This window comes from Nannobrachium achirus (assembly GCF_963921795.1).
Source record: "Nannobrachium achirus genome assembly, chromosome: 3".
In the NCBI taxonomy this organism is placed as follows: Eukaryota; Metazoa; Chordata; class Actinopteri; order Myctophiformes; family Myctophidae; genus Nannobrachium; species Nannobrachium achirus.
Genome location: NC_137812.1, coordinates 66,878,114 through 66,891,968, shown reverse-complemented (window position 1 = coordinate 66,891,968; position 13,855 = coordinate 66,878,114). Strand labels below are relative to the sequence as shown.

The following is a 13,855-nucleotide window of genomic DNA, read 5'->3' as shown; positions in this document are numbered from 1 at the left end:
CGAAGCGGGTGCAGGGTTAGAGTTAGGCATAGTATTCTTTACAAATTCGGACTAATGAACCTTCGGACCAATGCCATGGCACCGTTATGCTAATGTTCTTGCTTCCTGCTCAAGGCCCTCCCCCATAGCAGAGCACCTATTCAACTAAAATTATAGAGATCCTACTTACAGATTAGCACAGGTAAAGCCAGGTTTATCATAGTTAAGTCAAGTAGTGATGTGCATTAAAAAGAAGGAAGTGAATCACTTTGTGCTCTCACAATTGATGTTTATAAAATAGCCACATTAATCCTCGTTCCCAAAGATGTAATCTTTATCTGTTGTTTCACTGGAAGTGTCAGCATCCTGGAACATAATAACATTCTAATACTTAAATAAATGGAATCCACATCACACAGAGCCCCATTTAAAGCTCTGAAACGATCATTGGATTCTTATTTTGTGCAATATAAAGAGTAAGATGTCTGAATCACTTGAGTGGATTTTAATGAGAGTCTGTCTGTCTGTCTGTCTGTCTGTCTGTCTGTCTGTCTGTCTGTCTGTCTGTCTGTCTGTCTGTCTGCCTCTGTAATCACTTGCATTTCTTTGAATTGTTTGCAAGTCACGTCTAAGTGAGAAAACAAACAAACCGACGGAACATCCGACAGAGGTGTCAGTGTGTGCGCGTTTGTGTGTTTTGGTGTTGTGACAGGCAAATCACAAATGTATCTAAGGAATTACGGGTTCATCAATCATTATGTGAGCAATGTGTGTACACTGTGCAGTGCTGTGGTCTAATAATCCGGCCAGTAAGTCCTGTGAACTCTAGATTTAACAAGCGGATTGTACGTCTCATTTGAAGGAGAACGGCATTATAGATAAGCCTATTAAAATGTGTGGGTATGTATGGCTTCTGTGCGCTAATGATCCTGGGCAGAGGTCTGAGATGGAAGATAAAGAGAGAAAGTAGTGTGTGTGTGTGTGTGTGTGTGTGTGTGTGTGTGTGTGTGTGTGTGTGTGTGTGTGTGTGTGTGTGTGTGTGTGTGTGTGTGTGAGAGAGAGAGAGAGAGAGAGAGAGAGGGAGGGAGGGAGAGAGAGCAGCATGCTTAGGCTTGCATTATGTTTTCCATATATCCTCCGTTTGTTGTTCTGCCTTGATTATGTACAGTTGGTGCACAATTTGAAGTTTGTGTGAGGTTTATTGTTATGGTACATGCCTGTACAGTACAGGAAAATGCATGCAGTTCGTTGACTTGCATGCTGTTTGTGCATGAACTTACACAAACACAAACACATGACACAAGACACAGAGACGCACGCACGCACGCACGCACGCACGCACGCACGCACGCACGCACGCACACACACACACACACACACACACACACACACACACACACACACACACACACACACACACACACACACACACACACACAGTGATGTAAATCAGTTTTTCTCAACCTTTTTTCTGCATGGGCACACTTTTCATGTCCCAAGAATCCATGGGCACACCAACATAATACGGGGGTGTAAATATTGTCAATGTCGGGAAGAAACCTTGTATCTCCAAGTTTCAAATGTGTATGTTTTGATAAAGTTCATCATACAAGACCGTCGCACAAAACTAGTGAAAACAGCAGATCTACAAGCACACATCGCGAGGCGTTGTGTGCTTTGTATATCGGCTGTTTTCACTAGTTTAGTAAATTTTTTGGACGATAAATACAAAACGACAGGTTTAGGACTTACACACACATGACACATGACACAAGACACAGAGACACGCACACACACACACACACACACACACACACACACACACACACACACACACACACACACACACACACACACACACACACACACACACACAGTGATGTAAATCACCCTGTGGTAATATATGAATTACTTACACAGCTGTTTCATTGTTGAGTGAGTTGTAAATTTTCCCTCGTGCCATATGTCAATGTCAGCTTATTAACGGTACGGCCAATGGACAAACACACCCTTTGCAGTTCAAAACAAAAGATCCATTTGAGCTGTCTGCTCCTCGCTGAAAGAAATGGATATATGGACCTACAGGGAAGCTTGAACTATAAATTAAAGGGTAATCAGCAGAATGCAAATGCTCCACTGTTACCGTTTGCTTATTCTGCGTTTCCATACCAAAAGCTATGTGATCAATTCTTGGACCTTGTCGAAAATGTCAAGTTTTTGGCTTTGTCGAACAATAGCCTCCGACTACACAGCGCGTGTCAAATTACCTCTGAAAATGTAAACATCGACCTGCAAGCTAGGGTCCCTACATTTCACTGTACCGGTAGGTCTGTTCGTTTGTCTGTAGCCAAACACTTAAAGGACAACTTTAGTTTTTTTTACAACAAGGGTTCATATTTTAGATTGTAATTAAATAATGTAAAAGATTGTGTTAAAATGAGTGTTAAAATTATTTAATTTACTTCTTTCTATTGTTTTAGAGATTCTTATTTCAGTGGTTGGGGGCATGCGTACAAGTGGCTAAACATGTCATTTTACATAGAATAAGCCCATTCCCAAGATACAACGCAACCTTTCATGGTTGGATGTGACTTATGGGGGCTAGAAGTGTTACTGTAAATAGCAATAAAGAAACTGCTGGCTTATTGTGTCTAAAAATACCTATTTAGCCGCTTGTACGCTTGTACGCATGCCCCCATGCGTATGCATGCCCCACATTTTAGCACGGTAAACGCGATAGTAGAACGAAGCAAATGAAAACATTTTAACACTCGCTTTTTCTTTTCTCTAATTACAATCTAAAATATGAACCCTTGTTGTAAAAAAAACAAAGTTGTCCTTTAACATGCAGAGAGCTGTCTCGCATAACTGCGCTGAAAACGAACACTTGTATCTGTAAACATGGACATGTACTGATGCATAAAAACAAAGGTTCTGCACCCCTCTCAGCGAGAAGGTTACAAACAAAGGTCCCACTCTTTGCCCTCCCCTGGGAAATGCCTTCCTAATCATATCAACCATTTTTTCAATGACAAATAATAAGCATGCAAATTGCCTGGGGGGGATAGCTGACATTCCTTTGATAGATGTCCCGCTCTACAGTATCTCTGCTTTCCTCAAGGGGGAGAGAAAGACCCCGGGAGCAGGGATGTGCTGGGCCCCTGATTCAGCCCGGGAAAAAGAGTTGGAGAGGCCCTCATTGCGCGCTATAGAGAGAGATCTCTCTCTATAGCGCTGCTGCTACTCAAAGATTTGCCATTTCAGATCATGACAAGTGACAAGCCAGTGGGCCAATTACATGAGTTAAATTTTGTCGTCGTTGGGTGGAAACCTTGTATGTCCAAAACCGTTTGTTTTGTATTTATAATTTTAAAAATGATTTAAACTAGTGAAAATAGCCGATCTACAAGCCCACAACGCCTCGCGTTGCGAGGCGTTGTGTGCTTGTAGATCTGCTGTTTTCACAACTTTTGTGCGACGGCCTTGTATGATGAAGCAGGGTTTTGCTTTGTGAAAAAATGTACAAATTTGAAACTCAGAGATACAAGGTTTCTGCCCGACAGTGACAATTTACTTTGTTGGACGCCCATCCCCCAAAATGGAACGAAGGCCGACATTTTTTTTTTTTCCTAATGGACTGGCCGGGAATGAACCGGCCGTTCGGGAGTTGTCCCGCTTTTCCCAATGGCCAGCACGTCCCTGCCCGGGAGTGCAGCAGCATTGCGAGGGAACAGAGCGGATGGTCGGCTTGTTAGCCACAGCCTTTCGCTGTGACCCTGCTTACACACCGGAATCGTGGGGGTGCGGAGGAGGCTCCGGGTGCCCTTTGCTGCCCTCCTCAGCTCGCTGGTCTCTGGAGCTTCCTGGGAGACTGTGGGTGGCTCCGCGTTCAGGTTGTGGAGCTGCTGGGAGAAATACTCACAGTCTGACACCTAATCCATCTCCCATGGCTTCACTCGGAGGGGCTTGTGCTTGCGAATCCCTCCAGGGGTGGACAATGAATGGACTCAACCCCAGTACTTGTGATTTAGGGTTGGGGTTATAGGGTAGGCTATATATCGTCGTTGTCGGGTGGAAACCTTGTATGTATTATATTGTTTTGTATTTATCATTTTTAAAATGATTTAAACTAGTGAAAACAGCCGATCTACAAGCAACACAACGCCTCGCACCGCGAGGCGTTGTGTCCTTGTAGATCGGCGGTTTTCACTACTTTTGTGCGATGGCCTTGCCTGATGAAGCAGTGCTTTACTTAGCGAAAAAAAAACATACAAATTTGAAACTTGGAGATACGAGGTTTCTGTTCGACAGTGATAATATACTTCTGGTCAAATATGACTAAACTACAAGTGAAAGTTGCTCGGTCTTGTACTTGGGTTGAAGTACTGGATACTGGAACAAACACAAAAGTACATTTTCTTTTTAATATCAAAGCATCGCTGTAGTGAAAGTCTTCAAAAGACATTAATAACTTGATGTGGTTAATTCATAATGTAGACTATTTTCTCCATGCCTACAAATAGTGGAGTCAAGTCTTTGACATGTAGGCCTATGTGAAGTGAAATTCACCCAAAAACACAAATACAAATGCTAATAGTACGGATACTCAAAACATGTAACTTAAAGGACCATTTCACCTCTGGGACAACCAGATCTTATTTTATATGATGCTTTGTAGCATGCTTCAATTATGCATTGTGCATCTTATGATGCTTTGTAGCATGCTGAAATACTAAAAATATCTAAAAACACAGATTGAACACAAAAAATAACGTGTCCGTGTCCCAAACAACAATAAAATAAGATCTGGTTGTCAGAGGTGAAATGGTCCTTTAAGTAAATGTATTTCTTTGCTGTCCACCTTGTGTTTGTGAATCCCTCTCAGAAGGAGGCATACTGTAGGCCAGCTGTCATCCAACCCTCCTATTTACTCCTTCGGTATGCCAGGCCAGCAAACAGAGAGCCACGCGTCATAGTGACTGGCGTCATGGATCTGAGTTGCTCTGACCCCAGTCCTGTCATACGGTCCGCATGTAGCCTATACTGACAGCGAGACACAGACATATAGCTGGATTTGTACGACGGAATGTAAATTATATAGGCAATAGACCACACACCATCCTTCAAGTTAAAGTAACAGGCTGTCAACATGTGCCCACAAAACCCACTCACATATACAACCCTGCATACACACTCATGTCCCTCAGAAAAAGTAACAAACTGTCCTCCTTCTGCCCTTCTCGCTCAGAAAGTTTCTGTCTCAGATAAGTTAGCTCTAGCCTAGGGTGGTCTATTCAAGAAAACAACAATCCTAGGAACCTTAATCACTTAATCCGATTTCAATAAATAGCATGATCTGCCCGTTCTGCTATTTTCTCTACTTTTGATAATTTCTTTGACATTATTTTTACTTTTTAACTCTTATACTGCTCCGGACGTTCCCGTTCGCCCCATTTTTCCTGGCGGCGCGATGCCAATAGTACGTTCTTTGGCTCGTTCTTTTGTACCTTGCTTTGATGTCTGTAAACTGATGAGGGGTCACGCGGGTGTGTACCGTAGAGACAGCTCCCGTAAAAGTGCTCTCAAAAACCCACTGGACGTTAGCATCAATGGAGTGACAAAACACTTCCATGTTATTTTCTCTGGGTCTATTGCTCTGTAGCGATTGAGCTGCCTTGACGGACGGCAGCCTACCGCGGCCATTTCACATTAATTCTTGCATGAGGCTACCCTCTACTGCTAGTATAGCCAAAGTACACCTATTTAAGGAGAAAAGAAAATAATAATGATAAAAAAAAATGAATACATCTTTGTCTATAACATCGCAAAGGTAAGGTGCTTTTGCTGGCACAAAACCCAATAAATAAATAACATCTGGCAGTAAAACTGTTAATATATTTTGTTGGCTGGGGCCCTCAGGGGATCTGTACTTTGTTCCCTACTTTTTCCCCCTCTACACCAAACCTTTACACCAAACCTTTACACCAAACCTTTACACCAAACCTTTACACCAAACCTTTACACCAAACCTCTACACCAAACCGTTACACCAAACCTTTACACCAAACCTCTACACCAAACCTTTACACCAAACCTCTACACCAAACCTCTACACCAAACCTTTACACCAAACCTTTACACCAAACCTCTACACCAAACCTCTACACCAAACCTTTACACCAAACCTTTACACCAAACCTCTACACCAAACCTTTACACCAAACCTTTACACCAAACCTTTACACCAAACCTTTACACCAAACCTTTACACCAAACCTCTACACCAAACCTTTACACCAAACCTTTACACCAAACCTTTACACCAAACCTTTACACCAAACCTTTACACCAAACCTTTACACCAAACCTCTACACCAAACCTTTACACCAAACCTTTACACCAAACCTTTACACCAAACCTTTACACCAAACCTTTACACCAAACCTTTACACCAAACCTTTACACCAAACCTCTACACCAAACCTCTACACCAAACCTTTACACCAAACCTTTACACCAAACCTTTACACCAAACCTCTACACCAAACCTTTACACCAAACCTCTACACCAAACCTTTACACCAAACCTTTACACCAAACCTTTACACCAAACCTTTACACCAAACCTTTACACCAAACCTCTACACCAAACCTTTACACCAAACCTTTACACCAAACCTTTACACCAAACCTTTTCGCGAATAAAAATCTACAAGGTCACAACGAGCTTATACTATGACAGGCACGTGCACACATAGAGATCAAATGGGGCTTGAGCCCCTGCCCTTTTATCCTTCTGTAAAAAAGTGCCCTCTCCAGACCATGAATGCAGTTTTTACGATGGTGAAAGAAATGCAAATGCCCTCTTTCCATGCCATACCTGAAGGCAACGTTCAAGAGAATTGCCGAACGCAGCATCTTATGTTGAAAGAATTGTCCTCTCTGCATAGAAACCAAGCATCGAAAATAGCCGACCTCCAAGCTCACAACGCGTCGCAGCGCGACACGTTGTAAGCTTGGAGGTCTGCTATTTTCTATATTTTCACCAAAAATTTCAGCCCCTGCCTCTCTAACATTCTCTGCACGTCCCTACTGTATGAACTGCATGGTAAGCTCTCCTGTTCTGGCTGAATGTTGTCCTATTAAGACATGCCCAGGATGCTAGGGCTCACGTGGTAAGGTTTGCTTTGTTTTTTTGTACTGGAATCTTTGGGTGTCATTTCTGAAACACAAGCACATTAATCTGTGCCTGATTTGAAACGAGAGCTTCCGGGAACTCAGATTTGCACATTTAATTGGTATTTATCATACCTCAGTTACAGTATGTGCCTCAAGGTAATGTTGTTTATTTTATTTTCATGCCATCGTTTTTTTATACAGCTATTTAGACACATTTGTTTTGCTGGTGTTGTTGTTGTAGTCTTTATTAATCAAAATGTATCATTATCTCATATTTAATAAATAGGTTTCTAGTGTCTCTAGTTTTTCTGGTTTCTAATGGTCGCTAAGGAAATAGCTATTACTCTGATTATTTTGTCATCAACCAGCCGTGGTGAAAACAAAACAATTCACAAAAAACAGTTCAAGTTCAGGGACATGGCTCTGGATTTCCTGCTCTATTCGGGATGGGCAAGGGGTGGATTTATAGATATTTTTGATCCAACCAACTTCAACCCTCTGGTCCTTTGCAATACATCGTCGTTGTCGGCTGGAAACCTTGTGTCTCCAAGTCTCCAATTTGTACGTTCTTTCGCAAAGTCAAGCCCTGCTTCATCATACAAAGCCGTCGCACAAAGGTTGTGAAAACAGCAGATCTACAAGCACACAACGCCTCGCACCGATAAAAACAAGGGCATGCTGTGCCCTTCATGTGGAAGGTGAGTGGTTCAAACCCTGCCTAAGCCGACGTCAGTAAGGGGGAGAAGACAACAGTCAGCCCCACGGCCTCCCCTAAGTAACAAGAAATCTTGTGAAATATAATGTCGTCAACCAATCATCAAGGACGATGATACACAGAAGAAGCCTTCTGTTACTTGTTCAGCTAATTTACTGTTAAGTCGCTACTTGTCCAATCTGTGTTGCGGATTGGATGTTGTAGGTTCACGTCGAGTGCCTTGTGGGTGCCTTGGTTCTTTAAGGGGAGTGAGGAAGAGGCAGGTGATCACTGATCAGACAGAAAGACAGAGGAGAAATGGAGAGACACGTGTCGAGCACTAAAGACTGTGAACCAATAACACCTCGGTACATCACTGCTGAATTTCTTAAACCTAATAGTGACGTAATGAAACGAAACAAATAGAATGTGCACGTTTTACGTATGTGTGTTGATATTATTACTCTATTTACATTGTATAAATACTGTCGGGTCACAGTCTTACTCTACCGTGGCTTGGTTCAGGAACAGATCCGTCATGTAGCTTCCCCCCTCCCCTTCCAATCTCGATGGCTGATGTACTCCAGCTGCTGCTTCGAGTGGCTGAGAAAGCCGCCAACGTAGCTCGGGTCTGCAGGCAGGAAGTCTCCCTCTTCCAGCTTCTGGTTCAAGAGAAAACTGGAGATGATAAAAACAAGAAGTTTGTCCGGGACTTCAAGACACTCGCAGACGTGGTGATCCAAGAGATGATCTGCCATGATGTCGGAGCCCGGTTCCCTGAAATGACTGGCTTCATACACGGAGAGGAGTCCAACAAGTTTGAAAATGGTCTTGGAGAGAGTGTGACAGTGACCATATGTGCAACAGAGGTGGAGACAGCAGCGCTCCTGGCCACAGTGCTGGATGGTGACAAAATGGCAGCATCTCTCCTGGCACGGGCCATTCACCAAGACCCAGGGACAAGTGACACAGGACCTGAGGATCTTGACGTGCTTCTTAGTCCCTCTGAGATCAGCGTCTGGATCGATCCTATTGATGCCACTAGCCAATACATTGATGGTCGCGAGGAGGTGATGGAAGAGGGACGCCTGTCCCCATCAGGTCTGCATTGTGCCTTGGTTCTCATCGGGGTTTACCTGAGGAACACGGGAGAACCGGTCATGGGCGTCATCAATCAGCCTTTCAACCACAAGGACCCAGCCACTGGTCGCTGGAGAGGAAAGCACTTCTGGGGCGTGTCGTGCGGAAACGTCAAAGCCTGCTCAGTCTCCCGGCCCAAGGGCAGACCCGACGGGGGCGGAGGAGGGGAAAGAGGAGGCCTGTCGGTGGTCCTCAGCCCCAGTGAGAAGCAGGCGGTGAAGGAAGCGCTGGCCCCACTGTGTGGTGGCCCGGACAGGTTCATGTATGCCTCTGGAGCCGGCTATAAGTTACTGTGTGTGATCCAGGGTTTGGCTGATGTCTATGTGCTCTCAGAAGGGAGCACATTTAAGTGGGACTCATGTGCACCACATGCTCTACTCCGGGCCCTTGGGGGCGGGGTAGTGGACCTAAGTGAATGTCTGCGTCAGGCCAGCATCGGAGGAGACGTCGTCCGGGCAGAAGTGACCTATCACCAGCCCCGCACTGAGAGTAAAGGGACAGACCGCTGGGCCAACCAGGGCGGTCTTGTGGCCTATCTGGACTCTACATCGCTCCACGTTGTCATAAGGGGGTTAAATGGTAAGCTGTAAATTTGGGCTCGCTGAAAGGCGAGTCCAGTATGTTCTCCCAAATCTTTATATACTAAGTTTATTCTCCTCATAAAACTGACCGACAGTACAAAGGCAGGGCCTTTAGCCAATGAAGGAGCAGCGTTCTTGGTGACATCACCACCAACAATTATTTTATTTAGGTGTCATGCCACCTCGTGGCCCATCCATCATGGGATTATATGACACCTTTTCAGACAAGGTTACGATATTCGTAAGTATATTCCTTTTTTCTCTTTTATATACATTGATTACCGGTATACAACATAGATACCAGAGGGGATACAAAGTCAAGTAAAACAAAACATAATATGGTACTTAACCCCTACTGTTGTACAATTATTTTTAAGTCCCAAGCTTTCTCAAAGTAGTTTGCCAGTTTAAATATGTTTTTCAAATAGACATTTAATAAGTTGCGAGTCTCTGATATCCAAAATATAAACATTGTTAATATTATTAAACAACTCTTCTCTTAATCTCGAATAAAAGGGACAATACAGAACAAAATGATACTCATGTTCTATTTCATTAAGATCACACATTTGGCAGATTCGCTCTTCTTCCTCCAGCCCAACATAACCTGTTTCAATATGGAGTGGCAGTATAGGCCTACCTCCTCTAATCTGAGCACAGAGTGACCTTTTTTTCTTTGGCAGGTTAAATAAAACATTTTTCCGTATATTAATCATACTTCATTTCTCTGTGTGTACGTAATCTGATCAAAAAGCATCTCCTTTAGTGCCACAACATCAACTTGTTCTGATCTGAGGAACACATCTTCCACTCCATATTTACAAAACATAACACGCATGTCCTCTATCCAGGGTCCAATCTGCTGTCTGTCCCAGTTAAATACTTTCTTTGTTAATCTATTATCATTCATAGTGACTAATCTGTTCCACAACCTGGCGGTGCAGACCTTCCACTGACCTCACAAGGATCCCATCCCTGAGTATCGCCTGATACTGCTGCCATTGGCACTATGTACGCCCAGGAAATATCGGATGGCCTCGGTTGTGCACAGCTACACTCTTAGGGAATCTCCCATGACCCCAGACCCCAGCACTGTAATCAAGAACTGGGCAAACACAAGCCTGATAAAGTGTTGTGTAGGTAAGGAAGCCAACATATTTAAGTCTCTTGATTTGACCAATAACCTCTCTCAATGCTCTGCCTGCAAACTCAGCAAGGACTGTGGAACCATGAACTAGACTCATATGCTCATCAATGTAAAGACCCAAATATTTTAAGAATTTACATAATTATCTTCTCACCATAATAAAACTGATAATTACTAATATGAGTTTGAGAGCTTCTGAAGTGTATCATATTAGTTTTCTTTTCGTTTATGGACATCCTCCACTACTCATTTCATGTATAGGAGATAGCATTTTTTACATATCAGATTCCTTTTCAGCCATTAAAACAATATTGTCCTCGTACAGAAGAATACTCACTGCAACTTCCCCGCATTGCACACCAACCCTTCCATATTTGGGCAAGACCATGACATCAATATTGCATCAGCACCTTGGGAATCCTTTAAAGTTACAATCTACCCCCGACTAAGGTATAACACCCAAACAGGCTCACGGAGCTCAGACTACACTGCCCGAACAACATGGGAGCTACAGGAGAGGTGGATTTCAGCAGCACCACTGGGGTTTGCACCGAGAACCGCCTGCACTGGGATCTGAGCCCCGAACAGATACGGAAGATGTCTGACGAACTCATCGCCAACACCAAGAAGGTGTTCGATGCCATCAGTTCCCTTGACCTGGACAGAGTGACCTTCAGCAACACCCTGAAGGCCCTGGCCGACATGGAAACCAAGTACACTGTCCAGGAGACCATCTTGTACTTCCTCAGGAGTGTGTCTCCCAGTAAGGAGGTGAGGGCCGCCAGCATCGAGGCATCGGAGAAGCTGCCTAAGTTTGACGTGGACATGAGCAGGAGAGAGGACGTCTACAAGAGGATTCGTGCTCTGAGTTTGAAGCTGGATGAAGAAAGTCTTACCGTGGAGGATAAGAGATACATAGAGAGATGGCTTGGGAAACTAGCCCTGGATATAAGGGGTATTTACCCCTTAAAACATAAAAAAAGGAATGGAGTGCATCGTCGCTCTAAAAAGAAACGAGACAAGATCAAAGGCACCAGTTTGAGCTTCAGCAGGGATGAACTGGGAGGTGTTCCCAAGGACGTCCTGAGCTCCTTGGAGGCAGATGGAGACAAGCTGAAGGTCATACTGGAGGACTGCGACGATTTCATGGAGAAATGCAAGAGACTCGCGAAAGCGATTAACTTGCGCAATAAAGAAAGCTCGGCCGTCATGGCGTTGCTGAATTCATGTTCAAGGACGAGCCCTTCATTGGAGTTCCAAACCTATGCCGACTTTGTCCTGAATTCAAGCATGGCAAAGTCTGCCCAGAATGTCTCCAACTTCCTGGACGAGCTGGCCCATAAGCTGAAGCCACTGGCAGACAAAGAGAGAACAAACCTCCTCAAACTAAAGCAGGATGAGTGTCAGAAGCGAGGTCTGCCATTCAATGGAGAGCTGTATATGGAGGACCTGGAATACTACAAGGCCCAGGTGTTGAACCAGTATGGAGTGGATCACAACCAGTTGAAGGAGTATTTTCCCTTGGAGGTTGTGACCCAGGGTCTGCTGGACATCTGCCAGGACCTGCTGGGTCTGTCCTTCAGCCTGGTGCACGACGCCCCCGTGTGGCATCCCGATGTCACTCTGTACTGTGTCACCGACCGCTCCTCTGGACAGACAATCGGACAGTTCTACCTTGACCTGTTCACCAGAGAAGGAAAGGAAATGGAAGCAGATTGGCTTGGATATTGTGAGCTGCTGCAGCCCAGCTGTCTGCTGTCTGATGGGAGAAGACAGATTGCTGTCACTGCCATAGTGACCAAGTTTATCAAACCCACGGCCGTCACCCCATGCCTGCTGAAACACGATGATGTAGAAACGTTCTTCCATGAGTTTGGTCATGCCATGCACGACCTCTGTGCTCAGGTCGACTACGCTGTGTTCAATGCATGCAATGTGGAACTGGACTTTAAGGAGGCTCCTTCCAAGATGTTGGAGAACTGGGTTTGGGAGAAGGAACCACTACAGATAATCTCTAAACACTACAAGACTGGAGCTCCCATTCCCGACGACTTGCTGGACAAACTCGTCCAGTCTCGCCTCGCTGACATCAGTATGGGCTGCCTAGAGCACATAGTGAAAGCTAAATTGGACCAGTTTCTTCACACCCAGTACGTTGGCACCCGGAGCCTGGCTAATAAATGCTGGAGGCTCAGCATGGACATTCTGGGAGTCCCTGCTTTTCAAGGGCCCATTATATCATATATCGGTGACGAAGTGGCAGATGGCTACGGTGCCGAGTTGTATCGCCACCTGTGGGTCGAGGTGTTGTCCATGGACATGTTTTACAGCCGTTTCAAACAGGAAGGAATCATGAACCCTAAGGTGGGTCTGGACTACAGGAACTGCATCCTGAAGCCTGGTGCCTCTAAGGACGCCAAGGAGATGCTGAAGAACTTCTTGGGTCGTGAACCCAATAAGGAAGCGTTCCTCCTGAGCGAAGGAATAACGGTTATAAAACAAAAGAGAAAAATGAAAAAGAAAAGTAAGCTGGTTTCTAATGTGATCCGGGCGACCGACCAACCAGAGCGGACCACCTCGACCTAGGCCACATCACTATGACTCAGACATACAGTAACTATAAACAAACCAGACATGCCCATATCAGAGGTCGCGCTAGGATTTTTAACAGCCGGTCACCGTGACCGGCATGATTAAAATTTATCGGACATCTGATAAAAATACCGGACATAATAATTGTAATGCATGGATGACAAGCAGGTGCAAAAACATAGCCAAAAACAACAGTTTAAGTCCTGTTGTATAGTTGGGACTGAACGAATTGAATGTAAAGGAGTAGTAGGCTGTACAAAAAACATACAGCTTCATCTTGCATAAGGGAATTAATTTATATTGGACTATTCTCGCACAGGCTCAGGCTGTGTGTTTGCACGCATACTGCATGGTTTCATAACAAGTTGTTTCTGTTGCATCGAGGCTAACACATGTACAGAATAATGAGAAATATTCTGAAAGTGAGGTCTGCGCAAATGTTTCATAGGTTGATAGATTCATCTGTCCAGAAATTAATCAATTATAGACTACTCACTGCTATGGTCGAGTGGTCACGATGTCCATGCATCTCTATGCAACTT

General features: G+C 44.4%; 2 protein-coding genes across 2 annotated transcripts; both read left to right on the top strand.

The window, feature by feature from the left end:
* Window positions 1–8,422: 8,422 nt before the first annotated feature.
* On the top strand, window positions 8,423–9,583 carry LOC308281487 (inositol polyphosphate 1-phosphatase-like; the record flags this gene model as incomplete). Its single annotated transcript, XM_080721703.1, has 1 exon — window positions 8,423–9,583. The coding sequence occupies one exon, from the start codon at window positions 8,423–8,425 to the stop codon at window positions 9,581–9,583; it is 1,161 nt and encodes a 386-aa protein (XP_080577829.1).
* Window positions 9,584–11,222: 1,639 nt separating this feature from the next.
* Window positions 11,223–13,307, top strand: LOC308282405 (thimet oligopeptidase-like; the record flags this gene model as incomplete). Its single annotated transcript, XM_080722750.1, has 1 exon — window positions 11,223–13,307. The coding sequence occupies one exon, from the start codon at window positions 11,223–11,225 to the stop codon at window positions 13,305–13,307; it is 2,085 nt and encodes a 694-aa protein (XP_080578876.1).
* Between the last annotated feature and the right edge of the window lie 548 nt (window positions 13,308–13,855).